General features: G+C 46.3%; 1 protein-coding gene across 2 annotated transcripts in view; it reads left to right on the top strand.

Annotated features, from left to right (window-relative positions):
• The first annotated feature begins 3,943 nt into the window (after positions 1-3,943).
• ADAM12 (ADAM metallopeptidase domain 12) overlaps positions 3,944-21,512 on the top strand; it is a 185,464-nt gene continuing 167,895 nt past the window's right edge. Inside the window, exon 1 of one of the 2 annotated variants that reach the window (XM_071446201.1) lies at positions 3,944-4,833. In XM_071446201.1, coding sequence (XP_071302302.1) covers positions 4,707-4,833 — 127 coding nt within the window. In that variant the 5' untranslated portion in view covers positions 3,944-4,706. The remainder of the gene's footprint in view (positions 4,834-21,512) is intronic. The other variant, XM_071446200.1, reaches the window with a different exon arrangement.

Genomic DNA, 21,512 nt, shown 5'->3' with positions numbered 1-21,512 from the left:
GTTTCCTGGATATCCAAGAGGGGATCACAGCTGATCTGGGAAGATGTGAGAGCAGGGTTACAGAGGTGCTTTCTGCCCAGCTGAACCTCTTATCTTGAAATTGTTCAGCTCTCTGAAGTGGCTTAACCTCTCTTCATTTAACTCTGGCTGTAACAGAGGGATGCAAATCCTGCAGCAGACAGCTTTCCTTTTCCACCTTTTTTTCTTTTTCCTCCTTTTCCTTTCCTCATACTCCACACCCCACAGCATACCATAACCCATCTGACAATTAATATTAATTATTTACATTGCCTTGGAGCTAATGTTACCAAAGCATCACATTATCATAGCCTGAAGGATTTATTTACACTTAATCTATTATCCCTCCACTCCTTATTTTTTTCCCTGTTGTCTCCATCAGTCACTAATTCCTTCTCAAAACTGCTTTAACCAAGTGGAAACAAATGGAAATTCATGTTTCCCTCGGTGCATCCTCCTCCTTGCTGGTGTCTGTGTGTTAAGCTTGTTTCCAGGTAAGTTATTCCACGCTGCTCCCTTCCTCACTGCTCTCCTCCAGACTGACCTTTCCAGTGCCAAGCGAACTAAAGCTCCTCATGAATCCCTAATTTGATGAGCAGAGGCCCAGCCTGTGTTGTCACACAGACAAATATTCATGGTTTCAAATCACAAGTGCCCTTTACATCAGATTATTTCCATACCTAAATGCGAGCTGCTTTGCTGTGACCTGCGACAGTGACACGGTGACAGTCGGGGCAGGGGGAGGCAGGAGGGTCCTGGCCATGGAATGACAACAGGTAGTGATGAATGCAGGGCTCATTCCTGCAAGCATCCCCAGCTCTCACATCCCCAGCCTCCAAAATGCCTGAGAAGTGTTTCTGTGGTGGTGTTCACAGCGGTCCCAGGACAAGAGAGGAGACCAGAATCTTGACTCCATGTTTCAGAAGGCTGATTTATTATTTTATGATATATACTATACTAAAAGAATAGAAGAAAGGATTTCATCAGAAGGCTAGCAAGGAATAGAAAAGAATGGATTGATAATAAAATCTTGTGACTGACCAGAGAGTCTGAGCCAGCGGGGCTGTGATTGGCCATTAATTAGAAACAACCACATGAGCCCAATCCCAGCTGCACCTGTTGCATTCCACAGCAGCAGATAACCATTGGGTACATTTTGTTCCTGAGGCCTCTCAGCTTCTCAGGAGGAAAGATCCTAAGGAAAGGATTTTTCATAAAACGTGTCAGTGACATCCCCAAGGATTTTTCATAAAACATGCCTGTGACATCCCCAAGGATTTTTCATAAAACATGTCAGTGACATGTTTCCAAAGCCCACCAGGGGAAGCGAGCACTGCACAGTCCAGAGGTGACCCTGGCAGATCTGGGAGATCCTTGTCACCTTGTCACTTCATTCCTTGGACATTCCCCAGCCACAGGTGACACGGAGCTGCTCCTGCACACACCTCCAAGCATACAGGTGCTGCAGAGCCCCAAGAGTGCTGAAGAACAAAGGATGGATAGATGGATGGATGGATGGATAAAAGAAATAAGGAATAGTGAAAGCCAGAAAGGTAAAAACACCCCTAAAAGTAGTGAGACACCTCCACACCCCCATCCCTCCATTTCTCTTCCCCCAAGAGTGCTGAAGAGCAAAGGATGGATGGATAGATGGAGGGATGGATGATGGATGGATGGATGATGGATGGATGATGGATGGATGGATGGATGGATGGATGATGGATGGATGGATGATGGATGGATGGATGGATGGATGGAGGGATGGATGGATGGATGGATGGATGATGGATGGATGGATGATGGATGGATGATGGATGGATGGAGGGATGGATGGATGGATGGATGGATGATGGATGGATGGATGATGGATGGATGATGGATGGATGGATGGATGGATGGATGATGGATGGATGGAGGGATGGATGGATGGATGATGGATGGATGGATGGATGGATGATGGATGGATGGATGGATGGATGGATGGATGATGGATGGATGGATGATGGATGGATGGATGGATGGATGGATGGATGGATGGATGATGGATGGATGGATGATGGATGGATGGATGATGGATGGATGGATGATGGATGGATGGATGGATGGATGGATGGATGGATGGATGATGGACGGATGGATGGATGGATGGATGATGGATGGATGGATGATGGATGATGGATGATGGATGGATGGATGATGGATGATGGATGGATGGATGGATGATGGATGGATGGATGGATGATGGATGGATGGATGATGGATGGATGGATGGATGGATGGATGATGGATGGATGATGGATGGATGGATGGAGGGATGGATGGATGGATGGATGGATGATGGATGGATGGATGGATGGATGGATGGATGGATGGATGGATGGATGGAGATCCATGGCCCATGGGAATAACCTGGACAATCAGGACTGTGGCCCCCTTTGAAGCAGCCACACAACCTGGATGCAATTTTCATTTCCTGCAGGGAAACTCGGCCCTGTTCTTCTGAGGTGGATGAACCAAGCCTTGTAAAACTGACCGTGGGAGGTGTTTTGACATGAGGAATTAAAAGGCCAGGCCTGGCCTCTCCCTGCACATCCCACTTCCCATTACCTGCCCTGTGCCTGGAGGGTCCCTTTTTTTCCAAGAGAATTTTGAAACTGAGGTGAAATTGTGTTATTCTCCCAAAGTAGCTGTAATTCAGTAGCATTCCTATGTGGATGTTGTTAATAAAATATTTGGGGCTCTTTTGTCATAAATTATTGATCTATCAACTTCAAGCCCATAAAATCGGTATGGTAAAAGGCAACAATTCCTTTTGGGGGGAGGAGGAGAAACTCTGATAATATCTACTTGATTCATGCTAATGAATGACCAAGATATAATTGGCTCCACATTCTCTGCTAGCAAATATTGTTACTCAGATAAAAGTACTACCACTGTAAAGAAAAGCCTTGTGGGATTACCAAAACCCTATTTAGAAGTCTTTAGCTCCCTTTAACTGATTTTCTTTTCATTTTAATGGGAAAAGTACCTTCAAAGACTAAAGATGTCTACATGGCTTTAATGGTGGCCTTCCACAAAGGATTCTTCTGTTTGAATTTTAATGTTTTTAACCAATGTTCTGTGTGGAGCACATATGTCCTTAATGAGAGAGTTGATGCAGTTCATTAGTTTATATTTGAGGGATGAAACGTCGCTGAGTGTAGCTGTTAAACTGTAATTGATAATGGCTGAGTAGGGAAAATTTAGCATTTGGCTATTTAAAGTTACACACAGGCTAATCCCTGACTGCTCCCAAGGAGAGGGGATGCACACAATGAGGAAAATGTGAGGTGAGGCAGAATTGTAGACAAAATTCAAATTTCAGAGCAACTTGAGGTGAGTCCGTGGGTCTGGTTTGGGCAGAGGGGTTAGAGGTGAAAGGTGCTTTTTGAGTGTGAAGCACAGCAGTTGATGAGAGCCCTGTGTGCACATTGTGCATGATCCCAGCCCTTTTCCAGGTTTGTTTGTGCTGGGCTGACCTGGCATTACCACAGCTAGCCCTGGATGGTTCAGTGATGCTGCCAGGGCACCGTGCCAGGCTCCAGTTTGGGAGCCACAGAGGTTGCACCCCTGGAATTTCTGGCTCGTTTATCCCCAGAGCTGCTGAAAAGTACAGTCTGGATCACTGGGAATAATCAGCATCCTCTGCTCCAGAACAGCCCCAAATCTGTGCTTTCCAAACACCATTTTTCAGTGGGATTGCATGGCTCTTGTGCCTGCTGGCCTACAGACACATCTCAGAACACTTCTGCCAACTGTTTCGTGCACAAGGAACATGGAGCCAAGCTGCAGAACTCAGTATCAACATCCAAACTGTGAGATTCGGGAAGAATTTTAGTAAATTAAAGCTAAAAACTGCACAATAAAAGTCTGTGAGGATCTTCAGGATTGGATTCTTTTTTTTCCTGCTGCTCCACAGCAACATGTGGGCATTACATGTGTTTTGGTGGTACATTAAGGAGTAGATAATCTGTATTTGGTTATTCTCCCAGACAGTCAGTAATAATAATTTGAATGAGGGAGATTTTAAAAAATGCATCTGGCAACTCTGTGGGTGTGTTTTGTTGTTTGTTTTCTTTTTTTCTTTTTTTTCCCCCTTCTTTTAAAACCCCCACAATATAAAATAAGAACCAACACCAGAAACAACTCTGAAATAATTATGAAACCAATAAATAACCCCTGAGCTGTAACGTACACAGATGACTTTCCAGAGGAGGCAGGCAGGAAAAAAAAGGGAAAACTCAGGGATGAGAGGGAGGGGGGACTCCAGAGCCCCCCGGGGCTGGGACCCTGTGGAGGGGCTCAGATGTTCCAGGGGCGCAGGATTAAGTTTGGCCCTTGCCAAAACAACAACAACAACAAAAATACGAAATAACCGACACAAACCTATTTGAATAAGGGAGGAAAAGAAAATATAGAGGAAAGAAAAAAAACCCCAACTCCTCTATTTTTTTTTTTTTGTTCCCTAAGCAGCCGAGCCCAGCTCATCAGCAGCTGAGGCAGGAGCAGGAGGGGTTTTGGAGTTAACTGCATGCAGGAAATCTCTCACATCCTGAGTCCCAGCTCGCTCCTCTCGGTAACTGTATATTATGGGGCTGCTCTCCAGCCCCAGCTGATGAAAGTTTGTCTCTCCCTCAGTCTGGGCTGCGATGTCAAAGCGCCTCCAAGCAGCGCAGCCGCGCTCCCCCCGTGCGCTGCCCCCGGCCCGGCTCCCCGCGCTGCTGCTGCTGCTGCTGCTGCTGGGCCCGGGCTGCCTGCTCTCCGCATCGCCCCGCGGTAAGTCCCACACAGCCCCGGGGCTTCCCCCGAAAGGATCCCGCTCCATTTTAGCCGGACGAGGAGCAGGGAGATGGATTCGGAGCGCCGCTCCCCCCCCCGCCGCGCTGAGGGCATGGGGCGGGAGGTCCCGGCCGGGCGCACGCGGAGCTGCGGAGCTCCCGCTCCTCGCGGCGGCTCCGCGGAGATTCCCCGGAAAACTCCGCTGTGGGACCCCTGGCACCCCCAGACCCACCACGGCACCCCCGAACCTGCTGCTCGTTTCTTTGCACCCCTAAACCTGCTGCTCCCTCCTCTGCACCCCCAGACCCGCTGGGTGCCATCCCCCGGCACCCCTAAACTTGCTGCTCCCTCCTCTGCACCCCTAAACCTGCCGGGTGTCATCCCCCGGCACCCCCAAACCTGTCCAAACCTGCTGCTCCCTCCTCTGCAGCCCCGGATTCTATCCCATGGCACCCCAAACCCGCCGGATTCTATCCCATGGCACCCCCTAATCTTTCCAGAGGTGCTGCTCCTTTCTTTGCACTCCCATCCTCCTGCACCCCCAAACCTGCTGCTCCCTCCTCGGCACCCTCAGTCCCCGGCACCCCCAAACCTGTTGCTCCCTTCTTTGCACCCCCAAACCTGCTGCTCCCTTCTCTGCACCCCCATCCCCTGGCACCCCCAAAACCTCCTGCTCCCTTTTCTGCTCCCCCAAATCCACGAAGAGTCATCCCCCGGCCCCCCCAAACCTGCTGCTCCCTTCTCCGCACCCCCATCCCCCGGCACCCCAAACCTGCTGCTCCCTCCTCTGCACCCCCAAACCCGCTGGATTCTATCCCATGGCACCCCCGAACCTTTCCAAAGGTGCTGCTCCTTTCTTTGCACCCCCAAACCTGCTGCTCCCTCCTCGGCACCCCCAAATCCCCGCCGCTCCCATCCCGGGGATCCATTGCCCCCGTTGTGTTCATTCGGGGGTGCCCCGCAGGGTTAGGGGGTGTTGGAAATTCTCCTCCCACGCATCCCCTCCAAACAGCCCCCGGGGCTGGATTCAAAGGTCTGGGAGTCTTGTCAGAGTTCGGGCTCTGTTTCCAGCTGGGGAAAATTGCGCGGAAAAGCCAAATAGTGATGGTAAAAGCGTCCTGGCTGGGTAGAAGTTTTCTCGCCGCCGCTGTGTTCATTCAAAGTGAGCTCCAGGCGGGGATTCAGCTGTGGAGCGCTGTGCTGTCCGTGTTATACGGATGGGAACAGCCTAGGACGGGATTGTCCCTCCCTACAGCAAGTTTGGGGTTTATTCTGGAATCCTCAGAGCGCCCAGGTCTTCTTGTCTTTGCTAAGAAGCAGCTGACTGTATATTTATGTGAGAGAGGAAAAGAGATTCTCCTCTATGAATACATTTAACAGCACCGAGGGGAGCTGTGTCCCTGAGTGTTACTACAAACTCGTGTGTTTGGTCCTTTTTTGTCTTTTTTTTTTTTTTTGTCCTTTTTTTTTTCCCCCATTGTAACTTGAAGCTTTGTAAATATTTGCTTATCTTCAAATGTATTGACAGCGACTTTCATTGGGACTTTGGCTCTGAACTTGCTAAGAGAAAAGATGGGGAGATAGTTTAACACATGGAAATCCCGGGGGGGGGGAAAGGACAAGGTGTTGCCTTTGATCTTGGAATTTATCTTAATGGATTAACAGGAATTGAAGCTTTGCCTTTGGGAGGGGTCTTGGTTTCTTTTTGCCACCACTTGTATTTACACCAAATCAGAGGGTTTGGGGTAAAGGCTGCAGAAGTTCCCTGGCAGATGAAGGGAAATAGGTGCCCTGTGGTTATTCCCTTTTTGTGGGGAAAGGAAGGGTTGGTTTGGGTGGGAGGATGGCTCCTTTCTCTGAGTGTGGGACCCACTGGCTGGCCAGCCCCTCCATAGTTTGAAGTTCACTTGCAGTTGGGAAAGTCTGAGGTAAAACACTTCAAAGTGTTCGTCCCTACAGTACCAGGAGGGCAAACTGTGGGTGACTTGGCTCTGGCACACAGAGGAGTGAGCAGAATGGGAAGAGGGGGTGGAAATCCGGTTCCTGGTGCTCAGAATTCCCTCAGAGCCAAGCTGAAGCTCTAAGGTTACACTCACACCGATGATTTAAGCTCTGTGTAAAGTTTGTGCCAGCTGCTCATCTCTATGGTGTCTTTATGGGTTTTAGGTGTCTACATTTGGGCAGCTGTGGTGGTTGTTCGCCCCTGGATTTGCCTCCCTGTATCTTTCTGCTCCTCTTCTTTCTGTACCATGTCTGTAATTTGCATTTTTCCACCCAGAATGTTCAGTGAGCACCCCCTGCCTTAATTCCACCTTTTCCTGTGGAAGCAGAGCACAGCTTCAGCCCTGCCAGAGCTTGTGCTGCTTGCTTGGGCACGGAGGTGCTGAAAGTTCCAGGCACTCCTTTCCACACTCCCAGTGACACCAGGTGCTCCTGGCTGGGCTGGAATGGCTCTCACTGGGCATTCTGGAGCCCTGCAGGACATCCCAGTGCTGCCAGGACATCCTGATTTTTACATTAACTCCTGCTTAGTGATTAAGACAAGTTGGTTATGATATGCCTTGAGACCTGGGTTTGAAATGTGGCAATAATGTGTGTCTGCCTGAGTGACAGCTCTGTTATTAAACAGAAATTATCAGCTTGTGGGCTAGACAACTTCCAAGTAGCCTTGTTGCTTGCCTTTAGTATGTTTTCTTTCCATGTTTTTGTGGTTTTACAATTGCCCTCTTCGTTTTCAGTCTTGTGCTGGGTTTCTGCTTAAAGGAACTCGTGGACAAAAAGGAAAACTCAACCAGGCCAAATTAACTTTGTTGTCCTTGTGGAGTGGGATATAAAGTAGGATAAGATCTGATCTTTCAGTCTCAGTCAAATACCTCAAAATCTACACCTGTACAAGGTTTTTGTGCTCAAGGCTGTCCTGTTCCTGCAGGGCAGACAGTGATGCTGTGGTGAAGTCGAAATTAGAGATTGTGTGTGTGTGCACAAACTTTAAAAATTCTTTTAAATATTGTGTGTTAGCTGGGAAAACAGAAGGGGAAAAAAGACTCTTGGAATGACAGAATGGTTTGGGTTGGAAGGGACCTTAAAAACCATTTTATTCCACCCCCTGCCATGGGCAGGGACACCTTCCACCATCCCAGGTGGCTCCAAGTCCTGTCCAACCTGGCCTTGGAGACTCCCAGGATAGAAGAGCCACAGCTTGTCTGGGCATGAAAAAATGAAAATCCTAAAACTGCAACCCAAAATTCTTTACCTTCAGTTAAAATCACTTTTGTCTTGATTTTAATTTGCTACTGATTGCAGCTTCCTTAGGTCTAATGGAAATAAATTGCAGGAGAAGAAATGTTGCTTTGTCTTGTGCTCTAAACCTGATTTCTCCATCACCCTCTGTGTTCTGGAGCTCATTTATAAATCCTGTCTTCTCTCAAACTGCTCCAGCATTTGTGGCAGATATTTCTGGTGTGTGTGTAATCACCTCCTCCTGGTCTGATGATTGTCCCCTTCAGACAGCCTGGCATGAGCTGGCCCTGGCCATGGGGCTCCAGAGATCCATGCCAAAATCCCCCAGCAGAGGAATTTTACTGCCGCTCTTCAGCAGTGTTTGCATCCTTCACCTCCAGCTCTCTGGGGAGCTGCCAGGTTCTTCACTGCTGCTTCCTTGGGGGCCTCATCTCCTGATCTGCTTGGGATTTTTGGAAAGGTCCTGATCCAGATGCAAGGAGCATCCCTGAACCCATGGTTGCCAGGCTGTGTTTTGGGTGGTTTTGCATCCTCATGGGAGCCCCAGGGGGATTTCTCTGGTGGCCTGAGGGTGACTGCAGCAGCCCAGGGCTGTGTTTATCTGTTTATTGCACTGAGGACACCCATTTATCTGTTATTCCCACCAAGGCCCTCACTCACCACCCATGATCATGAAATTCTGTTCTGAAAAGGCTCAGCTCATGTTGTGGGGGTTCCAGTCATTGGTTTCTCTGGGTCTGGACTGAAGGCACTTGAGAGGGCAGTTCATGTTCAGACTCAGGTGTTTGTTATTTCTTATCAGTAAAACAGCCTCACTACTGGGAGTTCAGCAGCTTTTCATTAGGAGGCACAAAATGGCAACAATCTCTTGGTACAAGGCCTTTTAAGACTAAACTGTCCAATTAAGAGCTGACACCTGGATTATTTCCCTTTTAACCCAATAACTGATCCCACAGAGCCCCCAATGGGGACTTTCCTGCCCAATTACAAAATGCCACCCAAACCCATAGAGGAGAATGAAGAAGAAGCATGAAGAAGAAACCCAGGAGGGCACCCTGTGCCCTCCATCTTGCTTCCACCCACAACATACTGAAAACCCCAAAACCTCAATTTCTCACCAAGTAATGCACCTACACTGCTCTCTATAATCTATTTCACACTTTTGTGAATTCCAGTCTATCTTGAAGTCTGGGAAACTTTCTCCATGGATGAGGGTCAGAGTCAGTGCTGCCCTGGGGGTCAGGGCACCCCAGAGCAGACACAGAAATATTCCCTGTGGTGCCCTGGGTTTCTCTATCATGTAAAGGTTTATTTATTCCTCCCCCAGCCTTCTCCATACCTCACATCTCCTCCTCCTGACACATTTATCCCTGCTGCTTTCAGCAGATCTGACACTGCCAGGGCGACCTGGCCAAGGAGTCCAGCTGGGCTCTGGATTTTTTGTGTTCCTGAGCCTCCCTTTGTGCTGTGGCAGAGAGAAGGGGGAGCCCTGAGCTGCCCTGCTGGGCTCTTGGGGTGGGTTTCTCTTCACTTGTGCTGGGAGAGCTGCAGTAATGCAGGAATGGACATTTTCAAGGTGTTTGAAAATCTGGAATGCTGTCAGGTTGTCCAGCCAGGCCCTGCCACGCCAGCAGGCTGCCCCAGCTCTGCCTCACACCATCCCATCCTGCTGAGGATGCCAGGCTGCCCACATTGCAGGGATTTTTGTATTTAATCCCTTTTTCTGGTGACTTTCCTTCCTCTACAACCTCTAATGCTTTACTGCACATCGCTCTGGATCTTGCTCTCCCCACTGCCTGCACTTTGCACTTGTATTTCAAGCAGCTCCTCAAATTTCTCCCTGGACAAAAGCACATCATCTGCACAGTCCTGGAGTGCTCCATCCCTGAATCACACCTGCACAGGCTTCTCTTAGGTCCTGCTGAGTCTCCAGGGCAGATCTATGACCCAGTAAATTAAAACCCCACAGTTTGAGGGCAGCAGTTGATTCCTCATAGGGCAGTGCAGTCCAAGGGCTCAATTCCTTTTGTTTCTGGTTAACACAGAGCAAAGTGCTTCAAATGTATTCAATTTTTATCTTTTTGCCACCCCACTAACTGAGAGAAGGGATTGTTTCTTAGTAAAGCCCTGCTCCAGCATGTTGACCCTTCTCTTTTTAGGGTTCAGGCTGGATTTTGAGACTAATTTGGGATCAAGTGACTTGAACTGCATAATCTAATCAGAAATTAATCTGTTTAATCCCTTCAGGTTGTTCCACTAATACTTTACACCCCACACAAATGAATTTGCTGCTTTCCATGACCTGGAGCTAGGATAAGCAAGAGTTTGGAGGCAGGAAATTGTCCTTTCACAAGGTCAACTTGCTAAAAGCAGTGATTAGAAGAACAAATTCTTTCTTGTCCCAAATCTATGATGTAATAAGGCAAGAAGTGAAATGTGTCATGGCCTGTTAGCCATGCTGGATAATGCACATCAAGGCAGAAAAAGCTGGATGCAGAATTTGGCACAAAAGTTTCTTTTACTCATTTATTTTGGGGTATTCTTTAAGAGGAACTGTGTCAGCCCATGGAAATTTAGTTTAATAGTATATATCATATGCATTAAGTGAAAAACCTTCTTCTGACAATGGTGGAAGTTTGCTGTTTTCTTGCTTCTTTTAAATGTTCTAATCTTGCAAGCAGCTGAAAGACAAACCTCATGTGTGACTGCTTACCTCTGAAAGAATACATGAAGATACAAACTTCAACAAAATCAAGTATTTATGGGATTGTTTTGCTACAGTTATGCAAAAAAGAATTTAAAAATTACAAAATCTGGACTTTATCCACATTTAGTAAAGGGATCATATGGGCTGCTCAGGAATGGAGCTGAGCATGAGCAGTTTTTATCCAGCAGCACTGAATGCAGTGATGGTCTGTACTGGAGATCCCCTGCTACTCCAACAGTTAGAAGATGTGAGGAGGATAGTTCAGTCCATATTATTGAAGTTTATATTCCATCCCTTTTCTGCCACTGAGAGCACTGTGATGATAGAGAGAGCTGGGAATAAATTCACTAAATCCCTCTGGAGCACACAGGGATGGACACAGCTCCTCAGCCATGTTCCTTTTGGAGCTGGAGATCACTACAGGATCTCCAGGTTAAAATCTGCTCTTGCATTTTGATGCGTGCATTGATGCTTGAGGTGAGCATCCCAAAGGAATGAGGATTTATGTCTTCATCCCTTGCCTCCTCAGTAAGGCACAGAGACACTTTGGGTGAACACCAAGGTGAAAGTGTGGGATTGTTGCAGAAGAAATCCCACAATGGTTTGGGTTAGAAGGGACCTTAAATCCCACCCAGTGCCACCCCAGCCATGGCAGGGACACCTCCCACTGTCCCAGGTGCTCCCAGCCCCAGTGTCCAGCCTGGCCTTGGGCACTGCCAGGGATCCAGGGACAGCCCCAGCTGCTCTGGGAATCCCATCCCAGCCCCTCCCCACCCTTACAGAGAGGAAATTCTTCCTGATATCCAACCTAAATCTCTCTCTCCTCTTTGAGTTTAAATCTTGACACTTTAGGAAGAAGGAGCTATTTACTCTGCATGCTGTGTTTTCCTTGTTTCTATACCTGACCCTCCTTTGGGATAAATTCCCTCCTCTCCATGGACCTGACTCCTTTGTACAGCCTGGTGCTCATGTCCTGTGCTGGCTTTTAAAATCCTTTCTGCAGCACCAGAGCAGATGAGCAGAGCTGTTGTAGTGACCTGGGGAGATATCCTGCCCTGAAGAAACCATAAAAATAAATGTTCTTTGCTTCTGTAGCTCATCTGCTGCAGGAATGTGAGAAAGTCAGGAGTTACAGAGCGACCCAGAGCTCATGGTGACACTTTCTGCAAGGTCACACTCATAAACCTAAGCAGCAGAGGTGGCCTCAAGAACATTAACTAACTCCAAGTTATCTTTTCATTCATGTTTTAAAAGCCAGAAGAGAGATTCAGTGACAGCTTGTGCTGGAGCAGGTGCAGCTCATTTTCCTCTGCCTGCTGTTGTGTGATGTGAGGATCAGGTACTCCCCACCCAAACAGGAACTCCTGATGGATATAAAAACCTGGGCATAAATAAACTCCTCAGCCCAGCAGCTCCTTTTCTAGGCTTGGGGAAGAACTACAAATCACATCCCCTGCCTGCTCAGCTAAATTAACACTGCAGTTCACCCCAGCTGGGTGTGCTGTGTTTCCCAGAGACATCTGAAAGAATAATCTGTTGTATTTGTGGGGCTCCCCAGATGAGGAAGGAATGATGAATCTGACTCCATGTTCTCAGAAGGCCAATTTATTATTTTATGATACTATATTATATTAAAGAATGCTATACTAAACTATACTAAAGAATAGAGCAAGGATACAGACAGAAGGCTAAAAAGATAATAACAAAAACTTGTGACTCCTTCCAGAGTCTTGACACAGTTTGGCCCTGATTGGCCAATGAGTCAAAACAATTCACATGAAACCAATGAAACAATCACCTGTGGGTAAACAATCTCCAACCACATTCCAAAGCAGCAAAACACAGGAGAAGCAAACCAGATAATGATTGTTCTCCTTTTTCTCTGAGGCTTCTCAGCTTCCCAGGAGCAAAATCCTGGCTGAAGTGATTTTTCCAGACAATATGAATGCCACAATGATCTGTGCCTGTGAGGAGTTTGGTGCTTCTCTGTGCTGGTTGTACACAGCAAGGAGCATCCCTCATTTCACTGTGTGAGGGTTCCTTGCACTCGCTGAGGCAGGTTAGTAAATCACTGCAGAGAGGGATTGCACTGCACCTTTTGAAAGAGCAAGAGGAAATTGTATTTTGGAGAGTAATTTGAACTTCACTCAGTGAAAGTAGCCTTTCATGAGGCTTTGGAGGGGAGGAGTTGGAGAGGAGCACTGGACCCGGATTTTCACGTAATTATGTGGACTCATTGCTGAGAAGTGAAGATATATTTAGTACCTTTTTCTCTGCCCTTGGAGCTGGGTGGATTCCTTGTGCTTGTAAAGCACAGGTTATTATTTCTCTGCCTCAGTAAGTGTTTTTGGCTGGTACAGAAGGGTGCAAGGCTGAGTTCATAATCAAAAACAAAGATCTGTGGGGCTCTTTGGGGAAGAAGCAGCAATTTAGGAACAAGCATATGTGTCCCAGAGTGGAGATGGGCCATCCTTCACTCTGGCAGCCTGGAGATACCTGTGGGAAAGGCACTGTGCAACTCTGGAGGATTTTCATCCATTATGAGCCCTGTCCTGCCTGTTTTTACAAGGGGGAAGGGCTGGGCCAATTGATAGAGTGTGGATCAGGGCTTGGAAAAGAAGCGGCTGAAAATGGGATTTGCAGCAGGAGGACAGAAGTTCTCCTAAGCTGCTGTGTCATGGACTTTCCAAAGCTCCTTGGGGTTGGAATCTTGCATTTCTGGCTCGCCCTCTTCTGTGAACTCCAAGCCCTGAGCTCTTCCATGGGGGGAACCTCTCGATCCTCCCCCATGACCCACTCTGCTGGAATGCCCTTTCCTTCACTGCTTTATTCCTCTATATTTTGAAATGTTCTCTTCTAGGGAAAAAAAAAAAAAAAAAAGACAACTCTGTCTTTGGACTGGTCCTGAATAGTAATTCCTCAGTCAAACATAACAGCATCCCAAATGAGGCTGGACAGCTGTTTCCCAAATATATCCCTGTACATATTCTATACACATCATAAAGCTGGGTTTGGGTTATTTGAAACGTTCTGCAGGCTCCCTGCCCCCTCCTGCAGTCAATGGCAAATGTTGTTCTCCCAACTCCACTTGTCACATTTTGTTCTGGAGAACAGGGAGGATATTGAGATATACTGGCTTCTCTCCTTGACTGCATTTCAATATGTATTTTGTATAATGAGGGCCCAAATCCTTCTGCCATTACTTATGCTTTAATCACACTGTGCTCTGCCCAGATTGCTTTAATCGCATTTGCATCAGCAGGAGTTGCTCTGTGATGAGCAATATTTCATCTGCAAACAGGGCAGACACATCTCAGGCACTTGAGGAGGAAGGAGCTGCCTGGCCAGGGTTTGTTGCAGCACAGCTCTCCACTGAGGGATGGTGCAGCATCCTGATTGGAGAAATAGATTTTCAGGAATTAGAAGGAACAAAGCTATTTTTATAGGTTGCTGGTTTTTTGGTTTTTTTTTTTTTTTTTTTTTTTTTTTTGGTGTGATTATTTTTTTTTATTGTGGATTTTTTTGTTGTTGCTGTTTGGTTTTTTTTTAATTTGTTTTTTTTTCGTTTGTTTGGGTTTTTTTCTTTTTTGGGTTTTTTTTTTGTGGTTTTTGTGGGGTTTTTTTTCGGGTTTTTTTGGTTTTTTGGGGTTTTTTTGTTGTTTTGTTTTTAGCTTGGTTGGGGTTTTTTTCTTTTTGTTTGGTTTTATTTTGTTTTTTTTTTGTTTTTGTTTTTAGGGGGTTTTTTTTGGACCTGTCAAGTGTGATAGCTCCCTTTTAATTTTCTACTAAATGGCTTTTTGGCATGTGTTATCTGCTGAGAAACGCCCGGTGCAGAGCCATCATTTTGTACTTCAGCCATGACATTACTCTAGATGAGAACTGATAAGTTATATAGATATTACACCAATATATAAACCATGTGTGTTAGGAAGACAAGTTCAGTTTTGAAATATTTGCCTTAGCTATGCTTTTCACTTTCAATCTGTGCCAAACATGTGCTTGAATGACTGATGGAGTCATATGGTTCCCTGAATAAAGCACTTTATTGTGCTCAGACTTGGAGCCTTCCAACAGTTGTATTACAGAAGCTTGAAGATTAAGATGATCCAACTGCTTAGGGGGTATGTCCCACAAGGAACATTTTAGTTTTCCTTTTCTTGTCCCCCCCACTTCTCTATTTTTTGTCTTTCTCTGTGTCATCAGTTTGTTCAGCTGCTGGGGCAGTGACATTGACCACAGAGAGTTTGGTGGAGGAGAGCAGCAAAGTCACCTCCAGATTTCAGCTTTCCCTTCTGTGTCCACATTGAAATGCTGAACACATGACATATTCCAGGCATTTTATGGGATTTCTTGGGGGAGGGGGCAGAGGGCTGTTCCCTGTCACTGATTATTTCATCAGCAGAATCAGATTCAGGAAGGGAGTAACTGTGCATGAGCAAGTGATGACAGGAGGTAGATCTGAGAATTATAAACCCCAAATACTGAAAGCCATGTTTTTAATGCTGTTCAGTTAATGGGGATCAGGGAATCTCAACCCTCCATTCCTCATCCTGGAGCTGCCTGGTGATGCTGCAGAGCTCCATCTGCACAGACCTATCAAGCTGGAGGCAGGATCTTTTTCCATTAGGAGCCAGAAGAACAGAAAATTAAATTCAGAAATGCATGGAGTCATCTTGCTGCTGCCTCCTCTCAGGCTCATCAAAGACCTTTGCTGACTTTTCATGTTTGAAAAAGTTTTGTACATGAGTTGTAATTTTTGCAGTGTGAAAAAAAGGCAAAATTCCAGCTCCAGAAGATCCATGGAATTAGTTGCTTTCCAAGGGTTACTTGTGCTTAAATGCCTGAGGTCTTGGGTTTGGGAATTTGGGAGAAGAGAGAAAACAAGTAAAACTTTGTTTGTAGTTTTTCCTTTTTTTAAAATGGCTTATTTTCCAAGCAGGCCATGAAAGGACTAGTTTTCCTGGGTTTTGTAGAAATAATCAATGTACTCTTTAGAGGAGCAAAGGTTAGCTGGGAAAATAATTAATGATTTTGAACTAATAAAAACTTTACTGCAAGAGATAAGGGTTTTACTTATGCACAGTCACATCTTGCCCAGGCTTTTTGTGCTTATAAATAAAGGAGGGCAGAGTCTGGTGTTGTGCTGCCTTTTATGAGGCTGTGGAAGTGCTGGAAGTGGGATAATGGGAAGCACCTTATCAATGTGGTGATTTTTGTCCTTTCTTTTGAGAAGGGTGTCTGTGTCCTCAGCTGGTGGATGTAAAATTACTTCAAAATTTTGATGTAAAATTTAAGCTGTTGCTTCTTTGACCCCGTGCAAGTCTCAGGGATGGCTTTGTTTAACCATTATGCACTGGAAATCTGGTTTATTTTCTGGTTTATTTTCTAGCATTTGCACATTTATTATGAGATAGAATTACAGTTTGTAGGTTTTTTTTCTATATTAGTGCCCAGGGAGGTTGTGGATTCCCATCCCTGGAAGTGTCCAAGGCCAGGCTGGAGCAGCCTGGGGCAGGGGAAGGTTCCCTGTCCATGGCAGGGATGGAATGGGCTGAGCTTTATGGCCCCTGCCAACCCAAACCACTCTGCAATTCTGTGATTTTATGAAGGACCAATTTGTTTCTCCTGTCTCAGGCACAACAGGCACCATTTTAGGTGGTTTCAGCCACATCTGTGCCTGGGTAATGTTTAACTTGGGTAATGTTTTGGCTTTTGCTGGAAGGTGGAGTGAAATAGAGGACTGGAATCACACATTCCCAGACCTTGGCCACAGAGTTGGATAATTGACACTTTTTTTTGGCATTATATGATTGACCCCTAATGTTGACAATTTCCATTTTAAGCAAGTTGGTTTTTCTTTTCTTTTTGCTTTCCTCGATGGACAAGAGCTGGATGTGATCCTCTGTCCAATTCCATATGGGAATCCTATCCCACTTTATGTTTAGGCACTTTATACTCCTGTCATCTCTAAATGTATCAGCACTGGCAAGAAAAATACCAAAAGGCATGGGCAGCTAAGGGACAATCATGGGTCCTGTCACCTTTGGTTTTCTACATTATATAAAATAATTCTTCTAGTTGCCTTCTTGTAATTCAGTCTTTCCACTTCCCTGCTCTCCCTGGCAGCCTCTCCAAGCCACCAGATCCAGGCTCAATTCATCTTTTGTGAGTGCAGGTGAGGAGAAATGCCCCCAGCATTCCAGATGTGCTTCTCACACCAGCTCTCAGGATTAACTTGGATCTCTGGTGCTCCCTGGAAACACCTCTTTTGATGCAGCATTATCAGTGTTATTTATCCCCAGTACCACGTGTGGGTCATTCTGGTGTCACCTGCTTTGGAGAGCAGTGGTAGGAGCAGAAATCCTAATGATCCCTAAGGCTCCTGGGTTTAACCCCTTGCTCCAGCCTGCAAGTTACTGTGTTCTTTGTAATATTCCTGTCCTTCTCTGTGCAGTCATGTCTCACCTCTGAGCACTGGATTTCAGGAGGACTCTTGAGTAAAGGTTGCTGAGAAAAATACCAACTGATCCTAATATCTTCTCTTAGTGAACTGTGGTAAAATCCTTCCCTTGCCTGGTTGTGAGTGCTGTGTTTGTGGGAAGCTTCCAGTTCTTACCCTGTTTCACTTCCATAAATTTCCATAAACTTACCCTGTTTCACTTCCATAACTTCCTAAAGTTCTGAAGTTCACTTCCATCTTGAAGGACAAGGCTTGGTCCTCCCCTCTCAGTGTGTAAGTGTGGGATTCACATTCTCTGAACCTGAGAGAAGCAATGAGAGAAGCAGAGAAGAGAATGATCAAAACAATCCTTATCTCATTTGCTGTGCCTGTGTTTGTGCACAAGTGGAATGCATTGTGGAAGATTGTTTACCTGAAGGAATTTGCTTGATTGGATTGGGCTGTGAGTGTTTTGTTTTCTTGACCAGTCTCTGAAAACTGTTGGTCAGGAGACAGTCACAAATTTTGTTCAGTTGAGTGCTTGTGCAGTTTCAGTTTAGATGTAGTGTAATGTAGTGTAATATAGTATAATAAAGTAATTAATTAACCTTCTGATATCATGGAGTCCTCCTCATCATTCCTCCTGCCTGTTGGGGGCCCTGCTAGTACAATTTGTAAGCTTGGGAGTTTTGGATTAAAAAATTCTGGTTGGAATTTTTCTGGAGGTGGCAGAAGAATCACCCCAAAGGAGAGAGAAGTCCCTGCTGGGGGGGATAAAGCTCTTTACACCTGCTGGGCCCAAGGCAGCAGTGCAGGCTCTGGGGGTGCCTCAGGAACTGGCCACAGCCCCAGTGAGGGAGAGCTGGGTGCAGCCAGGTGTAAATGCCTCCCTCCACACCCAGGTCATGGATGCCACAAACTGAGAGCTAAACTGAGGAAACTGAAGAAAATGAGGAGGGAAATGGATAAAGGATGTCCTTCCTGGCTTCCAGGGCATTGCCTGTGGCACGGAGCACTGCCATTAGCTGATTTCAGTTTGCAGAAAGATTACTCTGTTCCATTGTTCCTTCCAATCCAAAGATTATTCCAGTGCTTTGGGTGTTTTCCTGCAGAGAAAAACGAGGACAGGCTGTGACTTATGATTTAGAGTTGGTTTTTAGTAGGAAAGGTAACACAGGGATAATTTAATTTAATCTTTTTCTATTCCCCCACTTCTATAATTTTCATAGCTCAGCAGTAAGTGCAGGGGGGTACATGAGGGGTGTTTGGGGACAGTGTGAGGAGACAGAGCTCCAGTCTGGGATGGAAAAGGACATCCCACAGCACCACTGGGACCTTGGCTGGGCTGGGCTTTTGTGGGGCTGTGTCAGTCCTGGAGCACCTCGTGACTGATGGAATCCTGGAGCCTCTCCCGTGAGGACAGCCTGGGACACCTGGGGTGCTCACCTGGACAGGAGCAGCTCCAGGGAGAGCTCAGAGCCCCTGGCAGGGCCTGAGGGGGCTCCAGGAGAGCTGCAGAGGGACAAGGATGGAGGGACAGGACACAGGGAATGGCTTTAAGCTGGAAATGGGTGGATTTAGATGGGATTCTGGGCTGTGAGGGTGGGGAGGCCCTGGGATGGAATTCCCAGAGCAGTTGGGGCTGCCCCTGGATCCCTGGCAGTGCCCAAGGCCAGGCTGGACACTGGGGCTGGGAGCACCTGGGACAGTGGGAGGGGTCCCTGCCATGGCAGGGGTGGCCTGGGATGATTTGAAGTCCCTTCTCACCCAAACCATTGTGGGATTTTCTGGCCCATGTTATTCTGGGTGTCCCTGTTGCTGTGTGGGATCAGAACAGGCCCATCCCCAATGGAAGGAAGCTCAGCAGCAATTTGGCTCTTCTGTAAATTCTGTAAATTTACAGAAGAGAGATGTGTGTTAGAGATGGATGTTGTTTATAAACCAGCCCAGGTCTGACTCCTGTCCTGCTCTGTGCTGGGGGGCACTGGCAGCAGGGTTGGGCTGTGCATTGAGTGGGACATGCTCTGTTTTCCTTGCACTTAATCCCATTTTATCCAGAGCTACTCAGCACTGGGTGCATTCACCTCTTTGTTTGTCATGAGGACAAATAAATGGCCCTGCCTCACTAAAAGCTTATTAATTTTAAGTAAATGCAAATCTGGAGAGGGTCTGGGTTGTTTCAGGAGGCAGTGGCTGCTAAGCAAAGATGTCACTTCACATGCTCGGAGTTTATTTTGCACACAGCTTGGAGGAACTGAAATAAAAAGCAAAAAGATGAAAACCATTCTTAATTCCTTTGCCAACAGGCCCTTGTATGATACTGTGCAAAGCAGAAAAGTTGTAGAAGTACGTGGCAGATGAAAAATACTTAAGGCACACAAAAGTCACTGACAGGTAACATCTACTCATCTCACTATTTGTACAAAGTAGCTTTTATATTACTGGGGGGGAAAAAAAAGAGAATAAAGGGCGCTGCATCAGCTTGTGGGCTGCTTGTGGATCAAAAGCATTACCTTCAGTGCAGGCTGAAAATAGAAAACAGACACAACTTGTGAAGGTTTTCATGTGAAAAAGTGGGAGACGAGCTTGCGTCAGGAAGAGCTGGACAGAATTTCACTGAAATGGAAAATAAGTAGGTGAGTAAGGAGGTGCATGTGACACAAAAGATAGGAAACCTGGGTCTAATCTAACTTTCTGCTGTTGCAGATGGCCTGATTTTCTTCTCCTCTCGTGACACATTACCGAAATTTCAATTCTCTGATTTCAATTATTACACTATTTATACTGCTGTAGTTCCAGGAGTCCCTGTAGGGAAGAGGCCTCATTATTAATGGAACACAACTCTAATGGTTCAGCTTCAAAGAAACCCTCCTGAAAGTGGGGAAGGGAGGTGCAGAGTGGCAGAGAGGAAATTCCAGCAGGTCTATGAGCATGAGGAGCTGCAGCGCTGGGAGCTGGGGGAGGTTTTTGGGCGATGCAAACCCTTCCTTGGTGCAGGTGTTGGGCCCATCCCACGGCTCCGCTCCTGGTGCCCCTGGGATGCTCTTTGGGAGGCTGGGTTTGTGCTCAGGGATGGGTCCCAGAACCAGCAGAGGGAAGCTGGGATGGGTTTTGTTCAGATACTGTGCTGAGAGTGGGTGAAGTGTCCCTGACTGGGATGGATTCCTTGGTGACTCCAGCCCAGGTGAGGGCCAAAGGCTCTCCAGGGTACCAGGAACTATCCCTCCTGTGTACCCACCTGCTTTTATCCCATTTCCCCCCAAGTTTCCTGCACTATTTCTGCTTGATTTTTTTTTGGCCTGGCTCTCTCCTTATATTTTTTGTGGGGTTTTTTTCCTCCTGGTGTAGAATATTCCTCTCCCCATGTCCGTGTGCCATTGCTCAGTGGCCTTTCAGAGCTCTCCTTCTCAGGATAAGTGTGGGTTGCTCTTCCAGACTTCCCTTATTTTCTTATTTTCATAGATAAGATTATGATCCCTTATTTTCTGCCCCCTGTTCTTTGAATCAGGCTGCAGAAACCTATTTAAAGGATTTACCTATTTATCTTCCCCATCCTTTTTTTTTTTTTTTTTTTAATTTAAAGACTGGGTTAGAGTTTATTTATCAGCTATACAGGTTTCTTTATTTTGCAGTATTTCAGAAATGCACCCAGTCCATAAATATAATGAAATTTCATGAGAAAAACATTATTTGATATACAAAAGGCACCGTGCTGTGCTTATATCACACAGAGGGCAGCTGGGAGTTAAGCAAGTGCACAATGCATGTGCCCAAATTATCTCCAGAAAGAGGCCCAAAATTGGGCTGCACTGCTTCCTCTGCCTTCCACAGGAAGCTGTGATTTTTATCACACCCAATAATTTAAATAAAAACATTCAGATAAGCAGCCAAGTATCTGGCTCAGGGAAAGCAACTAGACAGAAATTGATCTTGTGTTTTATAAATGCTGTGGCTTCAGAAGATTTGCAAACCCTGAAGCTTGTCTGCTTTGTTTCCCCCCAAATAAATTATCTTTTCCAATAAAGATATAACTGCTGCCTATAAACCTGTCTTGATGTCTGTCTCCAGACTATCAACACTTCTGCACAATGAGCTTTTTCAGCAGATAAATAAGCACGTGTGGCAGATTAAATTTGCTCGTTGTAACCTTGCTTTGTTATGCACCACGAGCATCACTTCATTGGGGTGGAAGAGAAGGAGGAGTGGCAAAACTGAACCACACTTTGTGTGGATTTTCCTCCCTTCTCCCATTGTGCTTTTATAGCTGCTGCACTTCCAGAGCAGGCTGTC

The sequence above is a fragment of the Agelaius tricolor genome, unplaced genomic scaffold (genome assembly GCF_023055355.1).
Source record: "Agelaius tricolor isolate 1412-34295 unplaced genomic scaffold, bAgeTri1.0.p SCAF_22, whole genome shotgun sequence".
Taxonomy (NCBI): domain Eukaryota; kingdom Metazoa; phylum Chordata; class Aves; order Passeriformes; family Icteridae; genus Agelaius; species Agelaius tricolor.
The sequence above is the reverse complement of the archived record's forward strand: the minus strand, read 5'-3'. Positions and strand labels throughout refer to the sequence as shown.